General features: G+C 39.9%; 2 protein-coding genes and 1 long non-coding RNA gene across 3 annotated transcripts in view; 2 read left to right on the top strand and 1 right to left on the bottom strand.

The window, feature by feature from the left end:
• The window catches only part of LOC109954668 (glycoprotein endo-alpha-1,2-mannosidase-like protein), a 12,525-nt gene extending 8,423 nt beyond the window's left edge, over nucleotides 1-4,102 (top strand). Inside the window, exons 3-4 of the mRNA XM_020590160.1 lie at nucleotides 764-840; nucleotides 2,463-4,102. Coding sequence (XP_020445816.1) covers nucleotides 764-840; nucleotides 2,463-3,099 — 714 coding nt within the window. The 3' untranslated portion in view covers nucleotides 3,100-4,102. The remainder of the gene's footprint in view (nucleotides 1-763; nucleotides 841-2,462) is intronic.
• A 768-nt stretch (nucleotides 4,103-4,870) lies between these two features.
• yrdc (yrdC N(6)-threonylcarbamoyltransferase domain containing) lies at nucleotides 4,871-11,349 on the bottom strand. Its single transcript, XM_020590057.1, has 6 exons — nucleotides 11,029-11,349; nucleotides 8,996-9,191; nucleotides 8,004-8,118; nucleotides 7,790-7,909; nucleotides 7,320-7,450; nucleotides 4,871-5,790 (listed from the first exon to the last, which is right to left on the bottom strand). The coding sequence occupies exons 1-6, from the start codon at nucleotides 11,183-11,185 to the stop codon at nucleotides 5,727-5,729; spliced, it is 783 nt and encodes a 260-aa protein (XP_020445713.1). The 5' UTR covers nucleotides 11,186-11,349; the 3' UTR covers nucleotides 4,871-5,726.
• A 252-nt stretch (nucleotides 11,350-11,601) lies between these two features.
• On the top strand, nucleotides 11,602-12,012 carry LOC109954606 (uncharacterized). Its single transcript, XR_002274154.1, has 3 exons — nucleotides 11,602-11,672; nucleotides 11,765-11,912; nucleotides 11,982-12,012. It is a non-coding gene; the product is annotated as an uncharacterized LOC109954606 (long non-coding RNA).

The raw sequence follows: 12,012 nt of genomic DNA, 5'->3' as shown, positions 1-12,012 counted from the left end.
TTTGCTAAGTTATGGTCTATTCCAAACTTCGCTTTAATCTAATAGTACAATTATGGTCATGGCATTTTATATCCATTTAGTTGTTGGCCTCCATTGTCATAAAAAGCCATTTTCCCTTCATATTGTTCCCCCTGGGTGTCCACAGCTAGAGGAGAAAAGAGTTTCACTTTTATCTTGCATTATTCAAAGCCACTGAATTGTGTGTCTTAAAATATTTAACTTTTTCTGTTCGAGTCACTTCAGGTCCCTTGTTCCTCTGCTGCTTTTGCTTGTCAGCTGCAGAGCCATTAGCTAAGCATTACAAAGTGCCCAGAGGGGCAATATTTAGTGTGAAAGACATCTACACTATAACAGAATGTCAGTAAAGTGAACTAGAGTGATAACATGGTTCTTTACAGTCAGTTTTTTCAAATCTATTTACAGATATAGTCAGTAACATGGCACCTGATGTCATGTTATACTAAAGGACCACATAATGTCAAATGACCTATGACCAACTTGTTTTACACAATTTAAACATAACCTTTTTCTTTTTTGTAGATGCAACCTTTCACTCTAATGTAAAGATTTAGCTATTTTCTTGTTACTTCTCAAACACTGATTGTCAGCCCTCTGTGAGACCTTTCCCCTGAGAAAACTGTATATTTATAGTCAGTACTTGCTAAGGTTATCTGTAAGTGCTGACTGTGACATCTTTTTTTAATGGCAGTAACATGATGAATGGAAACCAACAAGGCATGCGTCTTTTTTCATATTTTCCTAGGTTGCATTTCACATCCAACCATACAGAGGGCGAAGCGACCAGAGTGTGCATGACAACATCAAATACATCATTGACAGGTAGGCACTTGTCCTACTTTCTCCATTGCTGTGTCAGCTCACATAGGACACCGTTAAGATGTCATGTGTAGTTGAGAGAACAGTTTTCAAAACTAAAATACTTTAAGAAAGCATGTCTGATTATATAAGGCCAATTTCATGACTCGAATTTTGAAGCAAATGCAGTTTTTCCAACCTTTGGTATTGGAGTCAAAGTGAAAGGGGCACCTGTCAGGCTCAGGTTTATAGTCATTTCCATGCATGTACATGATGTGCATACAGGAATGCAATGTTGTTTCTTGTAGACCTCAGTGCAACACAGAACAGACTTAAGTACAAATGCTTTACTCCTGCTAACTTCAGGAAATTGTTGCCCCAAAGTCTCTGTGCAGCCATAATTTCCTTAAATTAGCAGGAGTCAGAGTCAACTGCACATGCGTGAAATCTTGCCTGAGCTCTCAGCTTTGTTTATATTCCGCTAGCTCCTCACACTCAGGTCTGAGGTTTGCTACTGAAGAAGTGTTTTTAATTGGTTTAGAACAACAACGGAGGTCTGTGGCACAGACGAATAAGCTGATCCAAGACTGACACACTGACAAACATTAACCATGAGTAGAAGCAAATCACTGATGGTTTTAATCTCTGGATGGAGATTGCTGAAAATAGTGTTAATATAGACAATGACTGGCCTTATCATGTAAGTGGTGTAAGCACCATCAGGCCACAAGTGTCCACTTGTTTTACCGTTGATACAGAGTGATAACAATGCACTAGCCCCCTTGCACAGGTGTCTGCATGATATTAAACAGTGGCTCACACAGGACGTCCTTCGTTTGAATGAGGGGAAGACTGAATACATCGCTTATAGCCTGGACTCTACTCACATTGTACCCGGCCTAGCAGTTTCAGCGCCTTTATTCACTCAAACTGTGAAAAACCTAGGAGTGTTATTTGACAGCAGCCTCAAATTTGACAAGCAGATTAGTTCTGTGGTCAAAAAAAGCTTCTTTCAACTGAGGCTCTTAGCAAAGGTGAAGCCTTTTTATCTCGACTCGACCTAGAAAAAGCCATTCATGCTTTCATTAGCTCTCAACTTGACTACTTCAGCGCCCACTACACTGGAATTAACCAGTCTCTCCTCCGTAGGCTCCAACTAGTACTGAACTCGTCTAGAACTGCTCGCCTAGTGTCAAATACTCCAAAGTATGCTCATATCACCCCTGTTCTTCAGTCTCTTCACTGGTTTCCGGTACAGTTTAGAATTGATGCTATATGAACGTATTATATAAACAAATACATTTTTTTCCATGTTCAGCATAACCTTTCCTCTTGTATTATCCTGATGCCCCACTGTCATCTTGAAACACAATATAAAGTATATACCAATCCACTGTGCAGATTACAATGGCATTTGTTAACTACATCAGAAATTCTGAGGGGTCTAACCCCTTTGAGCTGATTTTAATTACCCCTACGTTCTTTTCTCTAGCACCAGACTCAGGAAAAAGCCTTGGAAAATTATCAGGTTGATCCATGTTTCTGAAAAGAACATTGCATGCTCTTGACTGGTTCAACTGATCATTAATTAATTATTTCTGCACCATCTTACATCTTACTGTCTTGTTGTGTCATTGCATTTAAAGGTACGGTGACCACGGGGCCTTCTACAAGTTTACTTCCAGCACAGGGAAGAGTCTTCCTCTATTTTACATCTATGACTCCTATCTAACTCCTCCAGAGTCCTGGTCTGAATTTTTGACTCCCACTGGCTCTCACAGTGTACGCGGCTCAGCATACGACTCCATCTTCATTGCCCTGATTGTGGAGGAGCGCCACAAGCATGACATCCTTGCAGGTGGCTTTGATGGCATGTACACTTATTTTGCGTCCAATGGCTTTTCCTTTGGCTCTTCTCACCATAACTGGAAGGCCATCAAAGCTTTCTGTGATGACAACAATCTCCTCTTTATACCCAGCGTGGGACCTGGTTATATTGACACCAGCATCCGCCCATGGAACAACCACAACACACGCAACCGTGTGAATGGTCGTTATTACGAAACAGCCCTGCAGGCGGCACTGAACGTGCGTCCGGAGATCATCGCTATCACATCTTTTAATGAGTGGCACGAGGGGACACAGATAGAGAGGGCGATGCCTAAGAAAACAGTGACGCGTGTTTATCTGGACTATCAGCCACATGGACCTGATCACTACCTGGAGCTAACCCGCCACTGGGCGGAGGAGTTTAATAAAGAGAAGGAGCAGTGGCTCATGTGAGCTTTCCTCAAAGTGACTTGAAGCAGCATGCTTCAGGAGGTGCGTGTGCACATGAAAGACCGTAGAAAAGTGTAGCGAATGTAGAAACTGATCAGTATAGATATGAGCGCACAAGGACATGCATTTACATTTAACTTGCCTAGATGTGCGAGTTTCTATAAGTGTGTGTACATACAGACAGGTGACAAAGGAGCAGTCTCTTCCAGAACAGTGCCTCCACCCACAGGGCATGAGGGGTCACTGAATGGTTTGATGAGTATAAAAATGATCAGCTCTCAACCCAACTGAGCATCTACAGTAGATTTTGGACTGATGTATCGGACAACACTCTCCACTACCACCATCAAAACACAAAATGAGGGAATAGCTTTTAGAAGAAGGATCTTCATCCCTCCAGCAGAGTTCAGAGACTTGTAAAGTCAATGCTATGATGCATTGAAGCTGTTCTGGCAGCACACGGTGCTCAACACCTTGCTAAGACATTTAATGTTGTGTTTTCCTTTGTTGCCTTCCTGTATAGCTGCAAGAATAGGATGCTGTGTCTTACAAAGTTAAAGAAATAGTTCAGTATCTTTGGATAAACTTTCCAGTGGATAGGTCATCGACACCACTCATACCTGTCCCTTGAATATGAAGCTACAACCAGCAGCTTAACTTGGCATAAGGAGTCAAATGGTTAGCCTGGTTCTGCCCATTGCTAACAATCGGCCTACTAGCATCTCTAAAGTTTACAAACTAAAATGTGTTTACACTGCACAAAAAGCTTAATGTAATGTCAAATTGTAGTTTTATAAGGGCTTATTTGCTGGACTATTTCTTGGCCAGGTGAAGTAACTATATGGAGTCAGTAACCACAGAGTCACAGGTAAACTCTTGGCAAGAGCACATTTATTTCCTAATATGTGGAACTATGCTGTTTCATTTCAAGTCATACAATATATTTAAATATGGTTTCATATCATTTCAGATTTTTGCAACTGTTAAAGGTTCCAGTGGTGAAAAAAAAAAATAAATAAAAATTAGCTGGTAAGTCAAATAAATTACCCTTCAAGTATATATACTGTATAATGCAATTTAGAACTAATCCATTCCACTGTGCTAATTGACAAAGGTGCTGGGGTATTCCAGTCCATTTGGCAAGTAAAGTAAGTCAGGCAGGCTGTTAGAGCGCAGTTAATTAACTTGGCCTCAAGGTAGCAAAAGCATAAAACTAAACATTTTACTCAAGCTTCCCTTATACTTGCCTGATAATTTTGACTTTTACTGGTGTCTTTCCTTTTATTGACAGATGCCATATTCATCATGGCCATGTAAACCAAATCAGAAGTGTTATGACCGGGGCTTAGTGTTTTGGATAAAACATACCACTGACTGGGGCACTCTGGATTTGTTGAATTTAGATTTGATAAAATCCTGCTGTTTATTAAACTAAAACATTTCAATGTGAAGGGCTAAGTGACTTTTTATTTCATACTATCAAAAATCAATTAAAATCTTGACACCCATCTCAGAACAGTCATGACTGTGATGCTTATGGAGGGAAAAACCTTTATATAGTGAATGTATGGTTTGAAATACATCAGGTCACTAGCAAGTTAAAAGTGCAGTGTTTGTTTGTTTTTGTTGTTGTTTTTTTATTATTTTAACCTGATCATGTTTTGATAGATTATACAACCTTTGTGTGTGTGTGTATGTATGTGAAAAAACAACAAAAAAAAAAAAACAAACAAACAAAACAAAACACACTGCACTTTTAACTTGCTAGTGACCTGATGTATTTCAAACCATACATTCACTCAGTTCAGGTGCTAACCAACACAACTGTGAAATATAACTGAATTTCTGACTTGTAAGTTTAAGTTGCCAGTTGTATAGTACAAGCCTTGCCATGTTTGACAAAGAATAAAATAAATACGACATTTTGTCATTTAAAAATGCATTTATAGGCAATACCATTCAAACATCTGCCTTCCCTCTGTTCATTCAGGCCATAAAATAGATGCTTACTACACTTCTAGCCATTATTTAGATGTCAAAAATAAACCATTGTATGTGTAGTTTAGCCTCATTGTTTCGACAATACAAAAAAAAGGTACCAAACAAGAAGAAAATCTGTACTATAGCTACCCTTGTTAAAATGGTAGAGAACCGCGACACTTAACTGCATTTGTGTGTCTACCGTTCAGCGATGTAAATTTCGGTCTGCTAGGACTCTGTGTGGATGTCCGTGTGCAGGCCAAACGTTTGTGTCTGTGCGGATTGTCAGCTGAACAAAAAGCCCTGAAAGCACATGGACAGAAGGCTAAAATATAAATGCATGCGGCCCCTTGCCTGTGTCTATACGAGTGTATGTGGAAAGCATTAATTTGCCTTTAGGTCACAATTGTGTGGGGTTGTAACATTATAACTCAACATAATGCAGTCACGGTAAACACATGTGATCATCAAAATAAAGCAACTCCAGATGTTAAAGTAGCCGCCAGAACAAAATCAGCCATCTGAAATTTAAGACTCAAGTTGTTCCCGAGTTCTAGTCTGTCCAGGGAAAGATAAATGAATCTTTTCCAAAGAAGCCCCAGGCCAAAGCTGGTTGTGCATCTCGGCGTGTGGTGTGGAGAGTTCAAAGGTCATTCTTCCAAGAACAACAGTCCATATTTGTGTTCCAGCACATCAACCGTAGAAGAAAGGGCACTGAAAACAGAATTAGTTTCTCTTTTTAATGCCGTCTCCTTCACAGTAAGAGAATAAACACAGCAACAACCATAAGACAGTGTAGTAAACTGAAGCCTGTTCACGTTACTTGCCTATGTTCCCATCACTTCTCCCTGGCTGAAAAGCCCTGACTTCTAAGGCTAGTTACCGGCTACGGGCCATATTGGTGTGGCTTTTGAACAACAGCCACAACTGAGAGAACAAAAGGGGCTGAAAAGTGATGCCATGGTGTCCATATTTCTTTTCGACAGGTAATTATCAGCTGTGGTTTGTTTGGGAGAATGTTATTTTCCTGGAGTAGTAGTCAGGCAATGCGTGCTGCAGTGCACGTTGTGTTTTGGAAGAGTGGCCTTGTAGAGAAGTCAGAACAAAAGGGTGGGATTTCTTCAGTTGGATACTTTCAAAATTGAGCTACCTTTAATAGTCACACCTGTACAATTGTATGCAATGCAACACTTCCACCTTATCTGTATTTATGAAGCTACAAGATTGTTTTTGGTGAAATTGTCAATGTACAAATTTAATTATATACGTTTATTATTGAAGTTATAAGGTCGTAGTTAAATGTGGTATTGTACTGGAATACGTTGTATTTAGAGATGTTCCTAATATTCTGACCTTCTCAAAGTATGTAGCTGGGGAGGATAAAAATATAGAGACATCTGAATAGAATGTAGTCCGGTACAACACCACCTTTAACTCAGTAATAAACATGTAATTGAAATTTAGACATTTATGACAAATGTCTTGAGCTTCAAAAACACAGCTGTTAAGGTGGAATTGTACAGGTGTGCCTACTGCAGTGGTCGGTCAGTGTATAACTGACTCAACTCCTGCTCTGTACATGTATAGAGTGAGTTACACTGTATACAGCAGCTTTAAAGCCTGTTTTAGCTCATATTTGCTTACATTTTGGAGCACCAAGTATTCCAAAATAGCTATTAACAGTTCACTTTTGCTATGTACTGACTATCACAGAATTGCTTTGATACTAAAGAAGGTTAAAATGTGTCGATCTTCAGCCAAGTTCTGTTTCTGTAGTGATCCAAGCCCTGCATTATCTCACAATTAAGAGAAAAGAGCTTGTAATTATCAGACCTGGATAATGACATTCAAGGTTAGATGGACCGAAACGTGGATTTCTTAAATTATTTCACCTAAGCGAGAGAGTGCAGGAGTTTTTCATGCTTTACAACTAGTTTACAAGTGTTTTACAATCTGGGCACATCTTTGGGGTAATTCTGCTGAATGGAAATGCGGCTGTATCTTTTGCACTTGTGCGCATGTAGCCACCAGTAAATGGTGCAGAGGCCAAACTGGCTGCTGTTTGAGGAATTAAATCTGGAGTTTTTCTTTGCTAAACATTTATATCATTTAAATAATTTTGTGGGAAATCAGTTGATTAGATTTTTTTCTGAGATTTAGAAAAAAGAGGAAGAAAAAAAAAAGGGCACGTGTATTTGCAGGGAGTGAAAGCTAACTGGGTCCCAGTAACAGCAGGAACTTACCAGCCAGGTCTGATGATGCGATATTTGCCGAGTACTGATAAGTCGACCACTGTTGATCCGAGGCGGCTCTGGTCTCCGATTGGTCCACCATCCACCACCAGAGCTACTCTGGGCCAGAGATCCTGAAACTCCTTCAGAAGAAAAACACAGCAGCCATAAACATTAAAGAAATGTTGCACACAAAGGATAAGGCCGGTCATTTTCTATATTAATAGTATTTTCAGCATACTCCATACAGAGGCCAAAACTGACAATGAATTGTTTCTACTCCTGTATGGAGATTGATGAAAATACTACTAATATAAAAAATGCCCGGCCTTATCCTTTAAACAATAAAGCCATAAAACAAAGAGAAACATCATTTTGACCCAATTACAGCTGCTGAGAAATGGGATTTCAATAAAAATTTAAACGGCATGTAAGGCTCTGAAAAATTCATCTCTCAACTTGTCATGCATCATTTCACTTACATGCACTTCCACAGTGCTGATGTGTGAGCTGATGTTAGCGCTGGTAAGTGCGAGTGGCTCCCCGCACATCTGGCAGAGGCGCCTCATAAAGGCATGGTCTGGGATACGTACGCCGACAAGCTGAAGGACGTGGAGATGAAAATAAGACTGACTTTTATTTAGAAACCAAATTTCTTTGTTTTGAGTGCTCATCGGTTTAAAGGAGTGATCTTACTGAGGTAAAGGGGTTGAGATCTGTGTTCAGCACTTCAGACCTTTCAAACACCAGTGTGACAGGACCAGGCAGCAGGTCACCTAGAAGCTCTTCCTTCACCTTCACCTTACAGTACCTGGGCACAGAAAAAGGAAAACCGAGCCATGATGAAGCTGGTGGGACACCATCAGCTGAGAAATGCAACTTAAAGGCTTAGTTCATTAATTGATTAGTCAAAAAGTGACATCTAGATTACATTATCTACATTTATTTTGTTAGCCACTGTCATTGTTTAATTTTCTAGAAAAAAAAAAAAAAAAAAAGAAGCCAAACACAGCTTCTTGGGTTTGTTGCATTGCTTTGTGTTGTGTGACTGCACCGATATCATCAACCTGAGCTCTGGCAAACCTATTTTCACCATTTTCTGACCTTTATAAACAAAGATTCATTGAAAAACAATGACATTTATCAACAATGAACAATCATCATTTGCAGCCCTAGTTCAGTCCAGAATAATGTAATTCAATTTTCAAATGGACCCACCATCCAGTGGTTGCTTGTAATGTTTAGTGATTTAGTGCCTAATTTTTACCAGCCCTCAGGGAGATGATATGTGGCTGCATGTGGGTATGAAACTGTTACTTAGCAAATGAATTAATGAAACCGTGTGTGTGTGTGTGTGTGTGTGAGAGAGAGAGAGAGACAGCAGGTGGGCTTCTCACTCAAAATATAAAATGTGTCTTGCTGGTGTGGGGATGGTATTGCTGCCTCTTCTATGTATCACTTCACTGTGTATGACTAATATGTCTAAAATAGTAGGTCTAGAGGAAAACCAGCACACACACTGAGAGGCCGACACCAAATCACAGCAGTTACCGCTGATATGCAAATCGATCTGCATTCAAACTGTAGCTCTATCAGAAATGATCACTGTTCACAATCTACCCAACAGCAGCAGGTTCCCAGATCCACGTCCTAGTGGTAAAAGAGCAGAGACACGTGCACATACTCACTTATAGATGTCCTGACTTTCTCCTACACAAATCGCCAGTGGTTTCTGCCCGTTTCTTCCTTTGATGTCATAAATTTTTCTGATGGCTTCGGAGTCCTGGGCCAGACAGGCCAGGCCATAGATGGTGTCAGTAGGCAGAGCAACAACGTGGCCCTCCTTCAGAGCCTTCACCGTGCAACTCAGGACTTCAGCACCATCTGCAGTTCAAAAACAAGGAGGGTCAGTGAGGCACCATCCACAGCAAGACATAACACCCAAACATGAAGGATAAAACCACCTGAACTTAAAACTTTCAATAAGGTGCAGTAATATTTCCACGATCATGTCCAACAATCCAAAAGTCCGCAGACATGCAGTTTGCAAAGACATGAAAAGAAAAACTGAAAACCTGGAGTCTGACAAAGCACATTTTTGGCAGTTTTCTTGGGAAAAACAACAAACAATTAAGTTCTGATGGTGTTTTTTTTTTTTTTTTTTGTTCACCCTTGTTGATATAAACTGGTTGGACAAAGCAGTAACATCCACCAGCATCACCAACTGCTACCTGCTGTAGCCTCAGTCTGTAACTAATGGGAAACTGTGATCTGCCCTTAGACACAATCCTAAAAACTCTTTCACAAATCTGTTTTATGCTTACAAGGAAAAAAAAAAACCCTCAGAACTACAATACACATTTACAAAATAAAGGTCTGCCTTTCCACCACCCCGGTAAAACTGTGCTGGCCTTTCACTGATTAGTGCTGAAAAGAACCAAAAAAAAAAAAAAAAGAAAAAAAATTGGCCATTGCTGAACCTAATTCCTGACGACTAATTACGCATCAGTTGTCTTGATGTCCAGGGCAGAGAAGATTTCTGCAGAGCCCTCACATCCTGGACACAAACTGTTTGAACTCCTCCCCTCTGGATGGTGCTACAGGTCTCTGTACGCCAAAACAACCAGACAAGGACAGTTTCTTCCCCTGGACCATCACTCAACTCAAGCAACAGGACTCAGCAACCACCACAGTTCAATAAATGTAAATAGTACCGCTACATGCACCAGTTGGACAGCTCAAAATGTGTATATACTGTATGTATATAATGTTTATGAACACTGTCTCTCCTCGTCCTCTCACCCTACCTTTGATTGTACTACAATATTGCCTGTTGCCTAAAACGCACAGAGACTCTGTGGCGGAAACAAATTCCTTGTATGCTCAACATACTTGCCGATTAAAGCCAATTCTGATTCAGTGATTTTAAAAACAAATGATCTTTTAGGGCTATTTTTTTTTACATTTCCCAGAGTGTCACTCAAATATGTTGAAAATGTCAATACAGTGCCATTTTTGGAAGTTCTAGCTGTTCTTTCTGGGATCAAATTTCTTTTCTCTTTGAAATAGGTAAACATTGTTTGGTTTCCTTTACCACAGTGGGAAACGTATGACACAAATCCTATCTGATCAGTCTTATCATACTTATGGCCAATTTTACAGATGATCCACAAATGTAAATATAGAAAATCCCTTCTCCTGTTCTGGTTAATAATATTAAAAACCTCATCTCTACTTTTTCATAAATCCTGAGCAATAAAAACATCAACATGTATAGTATACATGTCTTTGGTGCTTTATTTAATTGTGCCTTGATAAAAAATAATGGTCAGACTTGTTGAAAATTGGGGGAAAACAGTTGAGACACTGCAAAATGCAACTGTATGGCAACTGTCCTTATGGAAATACCATGGCCTCGTATGTCTGCGAATGTCCACAAACATTTGGGCATACAACTTTGTTTGGACAATATAACTTCACTGTTTACAATCTCTGGACTTATAATATAAAGTCTGCATGTCTGCAGATCTCTGCTTAAAAACTGCAAGTGACCAGAACTAAAAGCTTAAACTGCAGTCTGAGGTGTCGCACTGCAGTTTACGCTAATTAATGGCACTTATCATACTCAAATCTTACTTCAGTAGCTAAAACCCGTCAGAGACCCAATTTCAAATCCTTCAGGCACGAAGGGACATACGAGTGACAGACATATTTAGCCTACCTGTGTGGCCCTCCTGATGCGCTGTCGGCGGCGGTAACCGTAACACTTTGGTCTTGAGCTCTTTACACATCTCTTCTCGGAGCCAACGAGACGCAGTTGAACTGTGAGCTCTTCTATATTTGATTAATTCAACTGCGATGTTACAAACCGACTTCATAAAACCAAAGCTACAACCACGAGTATGTCATTTCACAGCCACAGAGCACGTCGAAGCATGATGAAATGTTGCTGAAAAGCTCTTCCGGGGTTACGCCCCTAAATATGACGACACTTCTCTTAAAGAGCCAGTCTCAATTTAGGCACGATTAGTTTTAAATATCAAGCAGGAAATATTTGGACCTTAAATAAGATTACAAACAAATCCAGAGTTTTTATTGTAACAAACATTTAAATAATGTTTCCCGTTTAATTACTATTATGGTGCAGGAATATAATACAAAGGAGCCCGAATGTCTGAAATGCAACAGCGCATTAATCTCTCCAGTTAAACAATTAAAACTCTTTAAATATATTTAAATAATATCAAACGATTGCATTTGGACTGCTGCACCACTTGTTTTTTGGATACTACCTTTCTCTTCTCAATTACCTCATTGACGTATGTTTTACTGTCAGTTTGACATGACAGATTTACTCTAAACCAAGTAAGCATTAGAGTAGGCTATGTGGTCAGCGCTACTTCTAATATGTTACATTGATCGGCACATTGAGGCCTATTTGCTATTTTATTTTACAGTCCATCACCTGCCTGCCATCTGCATCACGCCTTCATTAGGAGCATACTGAAATCACCTGCGAGTAACCGATTAAAAGCACCGAGGAGCATGCAGCAACTCCTGCATGCTGTAATGACCAAATCATCCGTAGCATGGCCTCGAACACGGGTAATAAACCGGGCGCCGTTTCACATTTGTCACATTATTAACATGTGTTTATGTGTGTTTGTGAAACAGTTGCAGGCTGCAGAGAGGATGATGAGGGAAA

This window comes from Monopterus albus, unplaced genomic scaffold (genome assembly GCF_001952655.1).
Source record: "Monopterus albus unplaced genomic scaffold, M_albus_1.0 scaffold11.1, whole genome shotgun sequence".
Taxonomy (NCBI): Eukaryota; Metazoa; Chordata; class Actinopteri; order Synbranchiformes; family Synbranchidae; genus Monopterus; species Monopterus albus.
This window is presented reverse-complemented; position numbering and strand designations above follow the sequence as displayed.